This window comes from Pholis gunnellus (assembly GCF_910591455.1).
Source record: "Pholis gunnellus genome assembly, chromosome: 22".
Classification (NCBI taxonomy): Eukaryota; Metazoa; Chordata; class Actinopteri; order Perciformes; family Pholidae; genus Pholis; species Pholis gunnellus.
This window is the reverse complement of record NC_136549.1, coordinates 7,847,268-7,866,575: the sequence shown is the minus strand read 5'-3', so window position 1 is coordinate 7,866,575 and position 19,308 is coordinate 7,847,268. Positions and strand designations below refer to the sequence as shown.

The 19,308-nt window shown below is 42.9% G+C and overlaps 1 protein-coding gene across 1 annotated transcript; it reads right to left on the bottom strand.

Annotated features, from left to right (window-relative positions):
• Positions 1 to 328: 328 nt before the first annotated feature.
• Positions 329 to 18,071, bottom strand: LOC306713853 (fibulin-1-like; the record flags this gene model as incomplete). Its single annotated transcript, XM_079183692.1, has 26 exons — positions 329 to 468; positions 592 to 732; positions 1,030 to 1,166; positions 3,197 to 3,535; positions 3,854 to 3,977; positions 4,080 to 4,211; positions 4,332 to 4,451; positions 4,580 to 4,705; positions 4,906 to 5,028; positions 5,153 to 5,296; positions 5,378 to 5,515; positions 5,637 to 5,774; positions 6,451 to 6,540; positions 7,084 to 7,237; positions 8,456 to 8,591; positions 9,003 to 9,114; positions 10,797 to 10,934; positions 11,056 to 11,193; positions 12,236 to 12,325; positions 13,495 to 13,648; positions 13,826 to 13,961; positions 14,683 to 14,794; positions 16,705 to 16,858; positions 17,031 to 17,166; positions 17,699 to 17,810; positions 18,017 to 18,071. 26 exons carry the CDS (start codon positions 18,069 to 18,071, stop codon positions 329 to 331), a joined length of 3,519 nt encoding a protein of 1,172 aa, XP_079039818.1.
• Between the last annotated feature and the right edge of the window lie 1,237 nt (positions 18,072 to 19,308).

Sequence of the window (19,308 nt, the reverse complement as noted above, 5' to 3'; positions counted from 1 at the left end):
TAAAAATACATTATATTACATCACACATGAAAACATTTAACTTAAAGCACCACTGTACCTGAGTACAGCCTCACAGATACATCATTTGTAAACGTGTTCGTGTTTCATCTGTACATATTGTGTTGAAATTAAAAATATCTTTGCAATACGTTGCAAACTGATTCTGTAACTTTTTTCCGTAACTTTATGACTAAAACACTTTTATTTATCTTATCTTGCACGCACAGTGGTTTTAAATGTTCAGCCAGTGGGGCGACTCCCGATATTCAAATCGTTTGCCAAGTTATGTGCTGTATAAAGCTAATGTAGTATCGTTCAATTCCTAAGCTCAGAACCAGAACTCAGAGATGAAGACCTGGATGATGAAGATGTTGCGATTGGAAACAACCCCTGACGTGACATAGTTCATAGCCACCTGCAACTCAAGGTCCCTGGGGCCAAAGATAGGTTTCACCTGACGAACCACACCTAAAAGAAGAAAAATACTCAATTTTTGGAGACTTATGAATCATCTGTATATACTATTTAATAAAGGCTTTCATAAAGGATTGACTGCCTGGTTCCAAGTGATAGCCTACTCTCTCCACTTACCCACTAGCATGCCCGGGTGGGAAAGCTTAATCACATCAAAAGAGAACTGGTCATCTGTAACCAGGATGTTGAAGTAAAAATCGGTGCCACCGGGTACAGGAAAAGGGTTAGACGCTCCAACTGTCCGCAGGAAAACTATTTCTGTTGGAATAATTGTTTTAAAGTTTGTATTAGTCTGATAGTAGCGAACCACCGGGTGCATTTAGTCCTTCAAATAATATCACACATATATCTATGATATAATTAAACAATTGTTCTGTGGGTTGAAACAAGTAATTTAATCTTATGCGCTAAATCATATGATACAGGCTACTACAACATATTCATGCACCATAGATCTTCATGCACACTATCATGTGCAATTGTAAATGCTGGTGAATGAGGCCATCAAGGTTACACGTACTAAGGCCTTGCTGTACGTCCACCTTGTTGTCTTACCTTGTGGTCGACGGATGTCTCTGAAGGTTGGCAGAGAGACGGAGATGTAGGTGAGGAAGTGGATGGGAGAGAGACGGCAGCCGACGTCGTTGGGTAGGCAGGCCTTAACACAACGCCCGTGGCTTGAAGCATCATTTCTGGATCGGAAAAAGAAAAACAGAAGTGATGGTTAGCAGGCAAGATGGAAAGATGAAGAAAACGTGGGAGGACATGGAAATATATCACATAATGTGCCAAGGAAAGAGGAATGCACACAAAAGGAGAAGTGTGGATTTCTCACAACTTTAACCTACACAGGAGACAACAGTATTCATTAGGAAAACGTTGACCACAGCCTGACGGCTGAGTTGAGCAAGAAGAACCTGGCAACACCTGAATAGCTACCATAGACCTCTATGGTTAACCGACGAAAGGGTGACTTAACAAGGAGGCCAAACCCTGATCCCTCAACCTAATATCAAGTTTGTGGGGCTCTCGACATGAAGACATCAGCGCTTTCAATATGAACTTCAAAACTGCAAAGGGAGCAGAGCCATGAAATTAGCAGCAAGCAGGTGAGTCCAAGTTGTTGCCACAGACATGATTGTGTGGTATTCATGCCACGAAGGGAAGACGGGATTGTAGTAAACCAGGAGAGGGTAAGTAGGACCGAATGTCATTTGATGTGATCAATGACATCACACTGAAGTGCATGGTGGACAAAAAAAACACGGTTTTGACAGAATCTGCAGCGGAATAAGTATAATTGCATTTCCAAATAAGACACATACAGATACTATTATCTTTACATACAGCATTTCCCAATTTTCTATATTTGAAATAATCAACTTAGCATTTGGAAAGTGGGTGGTTATATGATACAACGATTTAAGAGAATAATTACCTCATATATTTAATTTCAATCAGTGCTATGCGTTAAACCCCCAAAAACCAATGGAAATGGAACAGTGGAAAATTTGTCTGGCTGCATTTATCCAGCTGACCAACACAGCTACTGGCCTTTTGGTATCATTTACAGCAAATCAACTGATAACCACCCAATACCAACACTAAAAGCACTATCCATCATGTGAGCTGTAATGCTGCTCCACCACTAATTGAGCCCCCATGCTGGCTGAGCCCCAGGTGCCCATAAATAAGTGCCACGCTTATTTTTCTTTCTGTCCGCTAAGGCGAGGCCTGTTTGATCCGACGGTGAGGCCGCTTGGAACAGATCATAGGAAAACATTAGAAATTACCACAGCGGAGGAAGCGCGAGAGTAGTGGCAGAAACCATTGCCAGTGTGTGTGTGTGTGTGTGTGTGTGTGTGTGCTTGTGCTTGAATATCGAAGAGTAAAAAGTCATTTTTATCCGTCACTTTTTAATTCCACACACATAGAAAGTACACATAAAGGGAAGCTGCTGCAAAGACACGAGGTAGAGTGAGCTGCATCATGCAAATGAATGCACATGAACAATCCTGTCACAGTGTTGTCGAGTTCCAGCTAATGAGCCCCATCTAGTGGTAGCATGTCCTAATATTCTTTTGTATCTTCTGCTACACCATAATGCTGGAATAAATAACAAAAAAAGGCATTGAGTGTTTAACAACAGCTGAAAAACAAGAGATTGTTTTAAAGAAATGCATCCCCAAGACCACTTTGCATATACAAATGCAATTCAATTGGCAATTTGGACTTGTTGCTTCGATAACCAATCATTCACTGTAAAGTAAATCATTTTAACACCATGTTTGAGGAATATTCTTTGTTCTTTTGGGGGAAATGTGTTTAAATTTCAATTTGAAGTTAGATGAGAAGGTCCGTACTAATATTCTCAGATGGCGAGAAGAATTTAGCAATAGAAATAAATAGATTTTTCTTTAATAACCAGTCAAATTCACCATAACAGACTGCTGGAGCAGCATTTTAGTTTGGGGTGAATCAGTGTTAGAATTATAGATTTGCCCCTTATTAACTGTGCCAAAGGGTAGATGGAAAGCTGGAGCTCTGACTTCTGCATAAAGAAAAATATGGATGAAAATGAAAACCACCTTTATAATACATGAGTGGTGAGTGAAAAATAGGGATAGACTTAAAAACACTCCAAACTATTCCTTTAAATTTCAGAGTTTTCTAATATGTAAATGTTCCTGAGGGCTGGATGGAGTGCTCCTGTGTGACAAACACAGCAATCTTGGCCAGATACAGATATGCTGTCCCGTAGCGAACCAGCCTCATCTCCACGGTCAGAAAAAAGTCTTGCGGTTGGGATAATGTACGGCGCAGTGAGATCTCTCCTCCGTGAGCGTGCTGCTCCGCGACAAAGTATTCCTCCTCATCTCCGGAGACTATGCTGAACAGCATTTTGACTCCCTGCGCGGAATTGGAGACTTCCATCCGGAAAACAACAGCGGGGACGGGGGCGTTGGTTGGAAAGCTGATGGTGTAGAAGGAGATTCTCAGCGGGAGCAAGAGACACGACGCAGGATCCCGCATGAACTTGCAAGTTACTCGCTCGCAACGGCTGAAAGGGGGAAACAAATCAGATACTCATTGGATGGAGGGCAGAAATGGCTGCAGGCAGGGGTATAAAAAGAGGGAAAGAACAAAGAGAGGGAGTAAATGATGGAAGTAGGAGAGTGAGAAAAGAGTTTTGTGACCGTAAACTGTAGGCAAATATCATAAGCAGCCCAAATCTGCATGACAGGAAATGTGTGCAAAATGAGAAGGACGGAGTCTTAATACGACACTACAGAGTAGTAAGATGCATCACACTCAGCTGGGGACAATCAACCCTTTCATTCAAACAGCCCGTCATGAACAAGTAGGCATCAACACTCACCCGTGCGCTGCTTTCCGGAAGCTTTGAGGACATGCAAAGGACAGACAGCGAAATCCTCCCAAGATGTTGAAGCAGCTTTCATGGACAGCACAGGTATGGGTCCCTGCTGCACATTCATCAATGTCTAAAAACACAGGGGGGGAAGCAAAGGTGAGACATTAAATAAAGAATAACACACCTCCACTTGTTTTAATGGCAAGGGTACCAAATGTTTTGTCTAAATGACCTTGGCATGTGTGTCCATTGTGTGCGATGGTGTAGCCTGTGGGTGGGCAGGTACAGTAAAAAGTTCCCGGGGCGTTGGAGCAGCTGTAGGAACACCCATGACTTGCAGCAGGCAGAGCACACTCATCAATATCTGAGAGTAACAGGCAGTAAAAGGTCATTAGAAAAACTCAGTGATGTGTTTATGTGACATGTGATCACATCCGGGGTTGATTTGCAACATCACGAAGCACCATGAAGTAACAACAAGCACCTTCACACGTCGTCCCATCGATTTCACTCAGCCGGTAACCACGGCGACAGTAGCACTGGTACGAGCCACGGTTATTTGCACACACCTGGCTGCAAGGGCTGGCTTCACACTCATTGATATCTGTCGGCACACAGGCACAGAATCAGACAAAGTCCACGATGCAACGTGAATCACATGAAGCTGAGATGTCGCTCATCCGCGACATAATGAGCCCTGAATGAATCCATGAAAGGAGGGAGTGATGTTACCGTCACAGTTTCTGCCGTCGTGGGACAGTTTGAAGCCAGCGGCGCAGCTGCACTGGTAAGACCCCTCTGTGTTGTCACACATGTGGGCGCAGAGTCGTACGGTATAATGCTTGCACTCATCGATATCTTAAGAACACCGGGGGACAGAGCATGAATCTGAGAGTCAGAACTGACTTCCACTTTCCACTTGTCTCGTGCCACTTCTTTCTCCTCTACTCACTTGAATTTATTCACCGTAAACAATGTTTAATTTCACAGCTGATATGCACAAAATATTACCAACGATGCAAAAACATAAATAAAAATGTGATGCGTTTGTACTGCACCTTCACACCGTTTGGTCACACTGTTGCGGATGAAGCCAATTCTGCATTCACAGCGGTACGTGCCCACCAGGTTGACACAAACATGGCTGCCACACACATTCCCTGTACGACACTCATCCACATCTGTAAAACATGAAGGGGAGAAGTTACATGTCTGAAATGGGGAAATTAAGGTGACTTATAATGATTTATGGATGCAAACAAAATACTTTAAAAACAGGACATCATTTATTGTGACAGTATTCACCTTCACAAAGCGTGCCGTCCGGAGTTAGATGATAGCCTCGTCCACAGGTGTATGTGTTCCTTCGACAAGTGTAGGAGCCCACTGTGTTCATACAAGTCTGGCCAGGCGGGCAGGCACTGGTATGGGCCACACACTCATTTAAATCTAATGAGGAAACACATAAAGCAAAGCCAGCTTAACTTTTACCCGGGGATTGTTTTTACCTGAGTGTGACACTAAGCTTACCGATGCAGCTGCCGACGGCGTCCGGAATAAAACCGACTGAGCACGTCGCCTTTGGGTAGCAGTAAAACGAGCCTTGTGTGTTGGTGCACAAAAAGTCTGATCCACAGCTAGGTGTCCCCAAAGTACACTCATCTATGTCTGGAACAGGCAAGGAGGAAAAGATGAAGAAAGCATCAATATTTGTATTGACATGAAATACTGTAGGCTATTGGACATGTGATGGCTATTTTACCTCCAACTAAAATGACAGTATTGTTACCTTGGCAAGTGTTGCCGTCTTTGAGTTCATACCCGGTGTTACAGCTTTTTTCCGTCTGACATTGGAAGGAACCCTCTATGTTAATGCAAACTTGACCAAAGACGCAGTTGTGACTGCCAGTCAGGCACTCGTTAACATCTGAGGAGAGAGACATCCAATCAAAAATAAGAAGAGCGGTCTATCCTCATAGTTAAGCATTGTCAGTGGATGGGATCTAGTAGAGCATCATTTTTAGGATACTGCATTTGACATGCTATGATGTATTAGGACATACTAACTGTGCTTTCCAATATCCACACTACCATACTACCTAGTATGCCAGAACGTTCGACTACATCCGATCACATTTTGCAGTGTGTAAGCCAGTATGCTGTCTTGGCTATTCTGACCCACAATCCTTTGTGCAGCAGACATATAAGCAAGAGGGTCAAAGTTCAAGGTGCCATGTTATGAGGAAGTAGTATGTCCCAACTGAATGCATACTGCATGCAACAGTACGTACTTTGTGAGAGCAGCTGCAGTATGTACTAAAATTCAAAATAAAAAGTATTTGATTTGGAAATGCAGCTTAAATATTTTGGGTATTGGAACGTCGGTTGTGTGGGTGTTGAAAAGCACAGCTTATGCTAATGTTTGCATGGTAACATTGTCACCATGCCAACATGCTCATGTTTAGCAGGTATGATGTTTACCATGTTCACCATGTGAGTTTAGCATGTTAGCATGCTAACATTTACGGTGGCTGATGGCTGCTTAGAAGGGCTACATTAAGAAGTAGGTACATTACAGCGACGCTTTCATTTACATTACTCACCTTCACAATTCACTCCATCCTCTTGCAGTCGATAACCATCAAGGCACGCGCACATACCTTTACCATTACACAACTGGGAGCATTTGGGGTCTGAAAACAGCAGAGACACACGTGAAGAAGTCGACATCACTGTATACAGTGTGAGTCCTACATCACAGGAATCATGTCACTGGCTGATGAAAGACAACGGCCACCAAGAGGCGGGTGCCCAAACCTCTTACGCCTCTACTTATAACAATAAAGATCACATTAAGAAATGAAGGTGGCAAACCTGTACAGGTGTCCAATCCCCCCTGAGGCCCGGCCGTAGTGCTGGTCTGAGGCATTACTGTCACTGGTGCTATGGAAGAAAAGGCCTCATTAGAATGAAAATCCCTGAAGGGTGAAACACTTCAGCACCTCATCACTCATTGGAACTCCACAGAGCTCTGTGGCCTTCCCATTGGCATGCTCTCATTGCTTTTGGCCTTCAAACTTTTGCTTGTAAATCACTTGGCACCTTATGTGTGCAAATGAGTATACCGATTGTCTTGAGAGTCACAGACAGCCAGTAGCCATTCTGTCTGGATGAGACAGAGTGGAGCCAATCAAGACACTGAAGACTGAAAGCACAACATTGGTTACATCTCTTACCTTTTGTACTAGGATCGATTTCTGCTGTTGAGGTTTTGTCGCAGCAGGCTTTAGCTGTGTACAAACACATGTTAAACATAAACAACCCCTGGAACTCGCAGCTCGAACCCCGGCTCGCTGTTATCAGGCCGAGCATACAGCAGTCACAGCACATCTGAAGAGGAGACAGGGAGGGTGAAACAGGATGAAAGGCAGCTGAAAAAGAAGGAATCTTATCTCTAGGTTTGAATTTTTTAGGTGTCTTGTTTGCAGTGGCGGGCCATGGATTTCATACCTGGGCCTTCTGTGCTGTCCTACAGTTGAACCACCTCCCAATAACCTCATTATGACGCCACGGTTATTATTTGTTTCTAGGGGTGTAACAATACACGTATTCGTATTAAACCGTTTGGTACGAGGCTTACGAACCGAACAATACGTTTGAATAATACAAGTGCATTTGGAAAATGCAGAAGCTTAAATTGTGGGAAATATAATGTTTTCGGTGGACTTTGCACAAACTGGCAAAATGCTGTCTGACACGCCCACCCCGGAAACAAAACATTGTACAAACAACATTCGTACAAATCCTTTCCCATGCTGGATCAGGGCTGCTAGCTGTGGGGTGGGCCGACCCTTTGATAGACGTCCATTTTTTCCTGAAATGTCCTCCTCGAGAAAGGCGTTGCCAGTAACTCCGCCACCTAATCCGTTTCTCCTCCTCCTTCAGCAGTGTTAAAAAAACAAAGCTAGGTAAAAAAAAAAAAGAATCTACACCAAGCAAAACGCAAAGAAATGTCATAACGTCTTACATATCTTTCAACTTGAACTCTTACTACTAATACTAACTTCTGCTCGCTAGCTTTCTGCTTCACAACAGTGACGCTAGTCCACTGACCAATCACGCCGCACGTTAATGCTGACATAGTTGTAGGCCACCTAGAATGCTCTGGCACGTCAAAGAATACGCCCAACATGTCAAACTAAAGATCTGATTGGTTGAACACTGTGACAATCAACAATATCGTCTCCATATACTTTAATCTGCAAAGGCTATCCAGCAGGCATCGGGCCTCTCTTCTTACCTGGAGACATAGAAGTGAAATCTGATTGGATAAAAGCTCTACTTAAAACAAGCTGCACTGGAAGCAGAGCAACAGAGTAGGACAGTAGCTGTGCAATGAGAAATTTGCTAATGGGGAAAACAATTATAATACATATAGTGTATTTATGAAAACTATTAAATGATAAAAAAAAGCTATAACTTTGTGATTCTGTTTAGGCCAGCAGAGAAGGCCTTGCAGGCCCTGACGGCCCACCACTGCTTGTTTGTGTGCGTAAGAATGAAAAGACACGTAAAGGTTGAAGACATTGACATCGGAGAGGAGTTAACCTTAGAGATTTGGGTTTCCCAGAATTTTCCTTGGAAGTAGGGCCTCTCACAGGCCCCTTGCCCCTTGGCTGACTCGATGCCATTATCACAGAATCGCTGTCCTACTGCTGCTGCACAGCACTGCTCCTGGATGATCCTGTAAATAAACGGCACACATTTAGCTCATCCAGAAGAGAAACATGCATCCTTTGATCCGTGAGGAAATGGCTGTATAAAGAGCAAGTGAAGAAATGCTTGTTATTTGAGTAAGATACAGTCCATCAGCTGGCTGCAAGTAGAGCTACTTTGAAACTTTCAAATTATTTTTATAATAAAAATGCTTAATTTCTTCATGGGCAAAAAGTCTCTCCCAAGGACACACACATTTCCCACAGGAAAACGGCACACACTCATTTGAAGAGGCCAATGTGATATATATTTGTACCCCGAAAAAGGTTTTTGAAGAATAAACAAAACAAACTTCATGCTTTCCCTCTGTACTGCCCCGTCCTTGGTCCCTGAGTCGCATTCTGAGACACTCTCTTTTGAGAAACCAGGTGTTGCTTACTGGCAGGTGTGGGTGGAGGAGTAGATGAGGGGGATGATTGCACAGTTTTGTCCTCCCAGGGCCCAATCCCTCCCATCCTGACAGCACTCTTGTTCATTAGGAAGCTGATTCTCTGAGGATGAAATACACAGCAGAGGCATGACGGAAAAATATCACTGCTGCCCCCAAGTGACAGTTACTAAATCAGATTTAATTCAATTGGGCTCACACTCTCAGATAGACAGACAGTGTTTAGAAAATATTATCACGCAGTACCTCACATATTTTGGTTTTCTCTTTTCATCTTCTGTTAATCAGCTCGTGGCCCCTCAAAGTAATCTTGCGACCCCTTGTGGGGATTCAGACCACAGTTTGAGAACCTCAACTTTTTTCAGGGTGTAGCCTTTTTATCTTTCATTATCTCAAAGAATAAATAAAAAATAAAAAATAAAATAAAGATGACAGTGGGAGCAAAGAACAACTACGATCTACATTTAACCCTCTTTATTACGATTACTGTGAATGCAGGTAATAACATTGTTTGCAGAGTTCATTTACAGCTCCTGTGTGTCCTCAATAAATAATGAAAGTGTTAATATTGGACAAAGTGATCTATACTGAAGTTGAAGTATCAGTTTGACGTCATGCGAGTTCCAGAAAGGTTGAGGTAACTGAACCTTTTTGGTTCTGTGGGTCTAATTGCACACTTTCATTGCTTTCAGTGAGGGAAACCAGCTAAACAACAAGGCGTCGGCCTAATCTTATGTAAAAGTCATCATGCTGCAGGAGAGCAAGGACACAATTGGGAGAACACACACTGATGATTAGAAGGTGATCATCATGTCTCTGAATTATCTCAGAGTGCGAGCAGTAAAGTCTGAAGAATTGTTCTCCTGATAAAAAACCAACAAGGCTGCTTCATGATAAAACATTGTTGAGATTTGGCCTTCAATCTACATCAGCATGACACTTCTGCTTTTAACTCAAATCGAGTGTTCTTGCAGCTCTGTCCTTGCCAACATGTTTTGGGTTTTTCACCTGAAGCCAGATTGGTGACAAAAGCTACAAGTCACAACACCGGTTGGCACTGAGTTACCGTTTGGCAAGGTGTCTACAGATTAGCCCGGTGAATCCCCCCGTTGGGTCTTTTTGTTTTACATTGAAAATTCTAGGGGTGTAGCATAGCACATCCGAATATCCAAAAGAACCCTCAGTGGTTGTGTTGAACAAGTTTCAGGTCACCAGTTTAAAAAAAATCTCTTTGGCTGGTGTTTATCCTTTCTATTTAGCAATACTGCAGTTATAAATGTTGGTAATCCACCAACAAATGGTCATGGGTTCCCCAATTTCTAAAAAGCCTTTATAAAGTCTGTAGTTAATAAGAGGGATAAATAACTGGATTTTGGTCCAGATCATCTGAAGCCTTTTTCTAAATATAAATGGTCTTATAAGTCAATATGAGATTTTACATCCTTTCTATACAAAGATTGTTCTTATTAATTACTTATATTTTTCTTCTATGACGTATTAGGGAACTTTATAAACCATTAAAACTTTTATAAACCCTTATTAGGTGTCACCAAATCATATTGTGCTGTAAATCCCTTGGCACCCAATGTGTGCAAATGGCCGAGTATACCGATTGTTTTGAGTGTCACAGACAGCCAGTAGCAGTCTAGCTAATACAGAGTGGAGCCAATCAACACACTAAATACTGAAAGCACAAATAGCAAAAAGGAAAAATAGCACATTAAGCAAAGCCAGCTTAACTTTTACCCGGGGATAGTTTTTACCTGAGTGTGACACTAAGCTTACCGATGCAGCTGCCGAGGGCGTCCGGAATAAAACCGACTGAGCACGTCGCCTTTGGGTAGCAGTAAAACGAGCCTTGTGTGTTGGTGCACAAAAAGTCTGATCCACAGCTAGGTGTCCCCAAAGTACACTCATCTATGTCTGGAACAGGCACGGAGGAAAAGATGAAGAAAGCATCAATATTTGTATTGACATGAAATACTGTAGGCTATTGGACATGTGATGGCTATTTTACCTCCAACTAAAATGACAGTATTGTTACCTTGGCAAGTGTTGCCGTCTTTGAGTTCATACCCGGTGTTACAGCTATTTTCCGTCTGACATTGGAAGGAAGCCTCTATGTTAATGCAAACTTGACCAAAGACGCAGTTGTGACTGCCAGTCAGGCACTCGTTAACATCTGAGGAGAGAGACATCCAATCAAAAAGAAGAAGAGCAGTCTATCCGCATAGTTAAGCATTGTCAGTGGATGGGATGTAGTAGAGCATCATTTTTAGGATACTGCATTTGACATGCTATGATGTATTAGGACATACTAAATGTGCTTTCCAATATCCACACTACCATACTACCTAGTATGCCAGAAAAAGATTTAGGATGCCCCAATACATGTCAAAGGCAGTATGTTGAAAGTACCAGAACGTTCGACTACATCCGATCACATTTTGCAGTGTGTAAGCCAGTATGCTGTTTTGGCTATTCTGACCCACAATCCTTTGTGCAGCAGACATATAAGCAAGAGGGTCAAAGTTCAAGGTGCCATGTTATGAGGAAGTAGTATGTCCCAACTGAATGCATACTGCATGTACTAAAATTCAAAATAAAAAGTATTTGATTTGGAAATGCAGCTTAAATATTTTGGCTTAGATAGCATGGTGGAATGGGTATTGGAACGCACAGTCGATCGTTTTCTAGCAAACTAGTTGTGTGGATGTTGAAAAAGCACAGCTTATGCTAATGTTTGCATGCTAATATGTTCACAATCATAACGTCAACATGCTCACGTTTAGCAGGTATGATGTTTACCATGTTCACCATGTGAAGTTAGCATGTTAGCATGCTAACTTTACAGTGGCTGATGGCAACATGTTAGCATGCTAACTTTACAGTGGCTGATGGGAACATGTTAGCATGCTAACTTTTACAGTGGCTGATGGGAACTTCATTAGCTTTGCAGGTATTTTGTCAAAGTGTATTGAACCAATTTAATTCCTAACCTGCTGTCGGCACTAGATAATAAATGAAGGGATCACACTCCAGCCAGTAGGGGGCTACGAATGAAGAATTTCACGACAATCCATCTAATAGTTGTTGAGATATTTTTAGTCTAGGCCGACCAACAGACTGGCACACTGACATTGTCATCCCCAGAGCCATGCTGCTTAGAAGGGCTACTTTAAGAAGTAGGCAATCATAGCGACGCTGTCATTTACATTGCTCACCTTCACAATTCACTCCATCCTCTTGCAGTCGATAACCATCAAGGCACGCGCACATACCGTTACCATCACACAACTGGGAGCAGTTGGAGTCTGAAAACAGCAGAGACACACGTGAAGAAGTCGACATCACTGTATACAGTGTGAGTCCTACATCACAGGTATCATGTCACTGGCTGATGAAAGGCAACGGCCACCAAGAGGCGGGTGCCTAAACTTCTTACGCCTCTACTTATAACAATAAAGATCACATTAAGAAATGAAGGTGGCAAACCTGTACAGGTGTCCAATCCCCCCTGAGGCTCGGCCGTAGTGCTGGTCTGAGGCATTACTGTCACTGGTGCTATGGAAGAAAAGGCCTCATTAGAATGAAATTCCCTGAATAGCAAGCACAGGGTGAAACACTTCAGCACCTCATCACTCATTGGAACTCCACAAAGCTCTGTGGCCTTCCCATTGGCATGCTCTCATTGCTTTGGCCTTCAATCTACATCAGCAAGACACTTTTGCTTTTAACTCAAATCGAGTGTTTTTGCCGCTCTGCCCTTGCCAACATGTTTTGGGTTTTTCACCTTAAGCCAGCTTGGCGACAAAAGCTACAAGCCACAACACCGGTTGGTCCTGAGTTACCATTTGGCAAGGTGTCTACAGATTAGCCCGGTGAATCCCCCTGTTACCCCAGTCTGTCTGCCTCTCTGGTAGTGATCTGCTCCATGGCTTCCGCATCAAGGCCATCGTCCAGTTTACTACACAACAGGGCTGCTGTCTGTGCTCCGAGTAACGCTGCCTGGATTGATGTGACGCAGTCCTTCTGAAAACTGTCTCCTTTTACCCGAAAAAATGAGGTTCCACTTTCAAATAAGCTACCCTTAACACAGGGCCTGTCACTGAAGGAGAGAAATAACTGGATTTTGGTCCAGATCATCTGAAGCCTTTTCCTAAAAATAAATGGTCTCATGAGTCAATTTGAGATTTTACATCTTACCTATACAAAGATTGTTCTTATTAATGGTTTATATTTTTCCTTCTAGTATTAGGGAACTTTATAAACCATTAATGAACATTTTTATAAAGCCTTTATTAGGTGGCACCAAATCCTATTGTGCTGTAAATCACTTGGCACCTAATGTGTGCAAATGGCCGAGTATACCGATTGTTTTTGAGTGTCACAGACAGCCAGTAGCCATTCTGTCTGGATGAGACAGCGTGGAGCCAATCAAGACACTGAAGACTGAAAGCACAGCATTGGTTACATCTCTTACCATTTGTAGTGGGTTCAGTTTCTGCTGCTGTCCTGTTCTCGCAGCAGGCTTTAGCTGCGTACAAACACTTTCTGTCCAGCAAAGACCCCTGGAACTCGCAGCTGGAGCCCCGGATCGCTGTGATCAGGCCGACCATACAGCAGTCACAGCACATCTGAACAGGAGACAGGGAGGGTGAAACAGGAAGAGAGGCAGCTGGAAGAAAGGGAATCTCATCTCTAATGTTATATAGTAAAAAAGAAAACAAGGTGTTAATTTATTAGGTGTCTTGATTGTGTGTGCAAGAATGAAAAGACGCGTAAAGGTTGAAGACATTGGGGGAGGAGTTAACCTTAGAGATTTGAGTTTCCCAGAATTCTCCTCCCAGAAAGGGCATGTCACAGGCCCCTTGCCGCATGGCTGACTCGATGCCATTGTCACAGAGTCGGTCTCCTATTGCTGCTGCACAGCACTGCTCCTGGGTGAGCCTGTAAATAAACGGCACACATTTAGCTCATCCAGAAGAGAAACATGCATCCTTTGATCCGCGAGGAAATGGCTGTACAAAGAGCATGTGAAGAAATGCTTGTTATTTGAGTAAGATACAGTCCATCAGCTGGCTGCAAGTGGATTTATTTATGATGTAATACGTTGCATATTTACTTGCAGCAATAAGTAACCCACCGTAGCTTAAAAGACATCGTAACGGTCAGCAGCTACTTTGAAACTTTCTAATTATTTTTATAATAAAAATGCTTAATTTCTTCATGGGTAAAAAGTCTCTCTCCCCCCTGCCTTTCCTCTCCAAATGTTCCCTCTACTGACCGCCATGTGTCGACCAGGTGTTCCTCTATGTCATCAATCACACCCTCCATGTTCCTACACTCAATCAGGGCCATTTAGTGTTAAAAATGCTCCAGGGGGGCCACTTAACGCCCGTCCTTACTGTGTAGTTACTATGTGTCAATCCTCTCCTGTAGCAGGACGGATACCGTCAGAAACGCTGGCTTACAAGGACACACACATTTCCCACAGGAAAACGGCACACACTCATTTGAAGAGGCCAATGTGATATATATTTGTACCCCGTAGAAAGTTTTTTAATAAAAAAACACAACAAACTTCATGCATTCCCTCTGTACTGCCCCGTCCTTGGTCCCTGAGTCGCATTCTGAGACACTCTCTTTTGTGAAACCAGGTGTTGCTTACCTGCAGGTGTGGGAGAGGGAGTAGATGAGGGGGAAGAATATACAGTCTTGTCTTTCCAGGGCCCAATCCCTCCCATCCTGACAGCACCCTTGTTCATTAGGAAGCTGATCCTCTGAGGATGAAATACACAGCAGAGGCATGATGGGAAACTAGCACTGCTGCCCCCAATAGCCAGTTAGTAAATCAGATTTAATTCAATTGGGCTCACACTCTCAGATAGACAGACAGTATTTGAAAATATTACCACGCAGTACCTCACATAACGATATAATATGCCCCCAAAATGAATAGTGTATTAAAGTTGTTCAAACCACTAACAAAGACTAAAATACGGCATTTTAATGCCAAAATGTTGCAGTGCGTCTTACTTTGTCCGTGCGGAACTAGAGGGTGGTGAGGGCGGACCTGTGTTTAACCGTCAGGGCTCCTGAATTATTCAAACGTGGACGATATTTGGATTTATTTGATGCGACAATGCGCCAACACTAAGCGATTCCAAAGTGGATGTTACCAGATAAAAAAAGTGAAATAACACAGATGAATTTAAGAAAAGTTGGTTAAAACAAGAGAAAACTCATACAAAAATCATTTTGGGAACTCTTTTTTAATTTAATAATGATTCGTTTTTTGAAAGAGGGTTGGTTTAAATTCGAAGTGGTTTCTTTCTTAGAAGTCATAAAATGCAAAAGTATCAAGTAATTTATGAATTTTTAAAAAGCTGAAGTTAGAGGGTTAGTATAAAAGAAATAGCATCACTTTGTACAACTTAAATGTTTTGTTTTTCTCTTTTCATCTTCTGTTAATCAGCTCGTGGCCCCTCAAAGTAATCTTGCGACCCCTTGTGGGGATTCAGACCACAGTTTGAGAACCTCAACTTTTCTGGGTGTAGCATCTTATATTATGTCAAAAGGATAATATTTAAAAAAACAACAACTAAATAAAGATGACAGTGGGAGCAAAGAACAACTACGATCTACATTCAACCCTCTTTATTACGATTACTGTGAATGCAGGTAATAACATTGTTTGCAGAGTTCATTTACAGCTCCTGTGTGTCCTCAATAAATAATGAAAGTGTTAATATTGGACAAAGTGATCTATACTGAAGTTGAAGTATCAGTTTGACGTCATGCGAGTTCCAGAAAGGTTGAGGTAACTGAACCTTTTTGGTTCTGTGGGTCTAATTGCACACTTTCATTGCTTTCAGTGAGGGAAACCAGCTAAACAACAAGGCGTCGGCCTAATCTTATGTAAAAGTCATCATGCTGCAGGAGAGCAAGGACACAATTGGGAGAACACACACTGATGATTAGAAGGTGATCATCATGTCTCTGAATTATCTCAGAGTGCGAGCAGTAAAGTCTGAAGAATTGTTCTCCTGATAAAAAACCAACAAGGCTGCTTCATGATAAAACATTGTTGAGATTTGGCCTTCAATCTACATCAGCATGACACTTCTGCTTTTAACTCAAATCGAGTGTTCTTGCAGCTCTGTCCTTGCCAACATGTTTTGGGTTTTTCACCTGAAGCCAGATTGGTGACAAAAGCTACAAGTCACAACACCGGTTGGCACTGAGTTACCGTTTGGCAAGGTGTCTACAGATTAGCCCGGTGAATCCCCCCGTTGGGTCTTTTTGTTTTACATTGAAAATTCTAGGGGTGTAGCATAGCACATCCGAATATCCAAAAGAACCCTCAGTGGTTGTGTTGAACAAGTTTCAGGTCACCAGTTTAAAAAAAAATCTCTTTGGCTGGTGTTTATCCTTTCTATTTAGCAATACTGCAGTTATAAATGTTGGTAATCCACCAGCAAATGGTCATGGGTTCCCCAATTTCTAAAAAGCCTTCATAAAGTCTGTAGTTAATAAGTAAATCACTTGGCACCTAATGTGTGCAAATGGCCGAGTATACCGATTGTTTTGAGAGTCACAGACAGCCAGTAGCCATTCTGTCTGGATGAGACAGAGTGGAGCCAATCAAGACACTGAAGACTGAAAGCACAGCATTGGTTACATCTCTTACCATCTGTAATGGGTTCAGTTGCTGCTGCCGTGCTGTTGTCGCAGCAGGCTTTAGCTGTGTACGAACACTTTCTGTCCAGCAAAGACCCCTGGAACTCGCAGCTGAAGCCCCGGCTCGCTGTGGTCAGGCCGATCATACAGCAGTCACAGCACATCTGAACAGGAGACAGGGAGGGTGAAACAGGAAGAGAGGCAGCTGATAAAGAAGGAATCTCATCTCTTGATATTGTCAGAAAAACTAGGTGTCTTTTTAGGTGTCTTGTTTGTGCGAGCAAGAATGAAAAGACGCGTAAAGGTCGAAGACATTGACATCAGGGAGGAGATAACCTTAGAGATTTTGGTTTCCCAGGGTTCTCCTTGGAAAAAGGGCCTCTCACAGGCCCCTTGCCACGTGGCCATCTCGATGCCACTGTCACAGAGTCCGTCTCCTACTGCTGCTGCACAGCACTGCTCCTGGGTGAGCCTGTAAAAAAACGGCACACATTTAGCTCATCCAGAAGAGAAACATGCACCCTTTATCAGTAACCCACCGTAGTTTAAAAATACATTGTAACAGTCAGCAGCTACTTTGGAACTTTTGAATTTATTTTAATAATAAAAATGCTTAATTTCTACATGGGCAAAAAGTCCACCCCCCCCCCCCCCCCTGTTGTGCCCCTCGCAAGCGTACTCTCTTTTTGAAGATGTCAAGGCTGGGTGCCAGGCCTTGACTGTTTGTCTACATGCACACAATGTTCAGAGTTAAGCGGAAGAACATACTGATAAATTGCCACAACACTATATGTGGCAATCCTCTCCTGTGGCTTGCAGGACACACACACTTCCCACAGGAAAATGACACACACTCATTTGAAGTGGCCAATGTTTGTACCCTGTGGACATTTCTTGATGGATAAACACAACAAACTTCATGCATTCCCTCTGTACTGCCCCGTCCTTGGTCCCCGAGTCGCATTCGGAGACCCTCTCTTTTTTTGAAACCAGGTGTTGCTTACCTGCAGGTGTGGGAGGAGGAGGAGATGAGGGGGAGGTTTGTACAGTCTTGTCCTCCCAGGGCCCGGTCCTTCCCGTCCTGACAGCACTCGTGTTCAGTAGAAAACCCATTCTCTGAGGATTAAATACAGAGCAGAGGCATGATGGGAAATTAGCACAGCTGCCCCTAAGTGACAGTGACCGAATCCGTTTTAATTAAATTGGTACAAAATAAAATATTACCACGCAGTACCTCACATAAGGATATATTATGCCCCAAAATGAATAGCGTATTAAAGTTGTTCAAACCACCAACAAAGACATTTAGCAGTGCGTCCTACCTTGTCCATGCAGAACTCCGTATAAAGAAAACAGAAGTATTTTCCACTGTGCCATCACAGATGTTTCCCTCACCGATCGTCTAAAATGTCACAGCTCTTATTTAAAATTACCGGGATGATCAGCGGCCAAACGGCAGCAGTGGACGGTGTGTGTGTGTGCGTGTATGTGTGTGTGTGTGTCTCCTCTGTGAAAGTGTCCCGTCAGGGAGGAGAACATCTCAATCAGAGCTGCAGGAGAGGCGACTCAGGCCTCGACGTGTGGGGTTAGAGATTAGGGGGCGGTGAGGGCGGACCTGTTGTGGGTACATCCCAAATCTCTTCAACGCATCCACGTGTTCCCTGCGGAGAGAGGAAGCGAGGAGATACGTTGAGACGTCCTCTCCACTGTGTATAGCGTCACGTGTAGCGACGCCTGTTTGTGATGACTGCGGCCGCTGATCACATCTGGATCGGGCTGTCAGTCGGCTTCAACAGCTGGAGAGACTTGTGTGTCTGCACACAGGTGAACTGCACTTATACTAATGAAGACAGAGTTATCATCACTGCCAGGGTGGAGATGTTTTTCACACTGCATTGAGTTGTTACTGTGTTCTAGGAGGAATGCGTTTGTCTTATTAATGAATTAATTGCGTCTTTTTATGAAATTCTGATTGGGATGTCATTATAAAATGACCCAGACTATGATTGTAGTTTCTCTAGAACACTGGAATTAATTCATCAGGCTCCATGTTTCGGGGGAAATTGAAATGATATAACTCATCAAACCCGACACATGATCAGTGACTGAATGGAAATGATGATAAAAGATGTAAAAAGTAGTTCGTCTCTCCAGCTCTGTCTGACTTTAATTGCATCCATAATACAAGTTATTTAGGGAATTATCAGATCATGAAAAGACAAATATTTCTAATAAATGAAGAAAGTTGTTCAGACCTACGATGAACATCTATTTTATCCAGATGGTGAATCAGAAAACTAATCAAATATAAAACTTGACTTTAATCTGTGATCTGTCTTCAGTATGAAACTCCAGTGATGTCGAGAACAATCCGATCAGTCCGATCGGCTGCAGCGTCCAATCAAATAACTGATTAGCAATGAGGGGGCGTGTCAGCCCGTAAAACACTTCCTGGGAAGCTGCTCTCGTGCATCCTCGCTCCTCAGAGCAGAGCTTCTGAAGTTAGATGGTTAGAAATATATATATATATATATATATATATATATATATTCTGTTTTCATTTTCTGTTAATCAGCTCGTGGCCCCTCAAAGTAATCTTGGGAGCCCTTGTGAA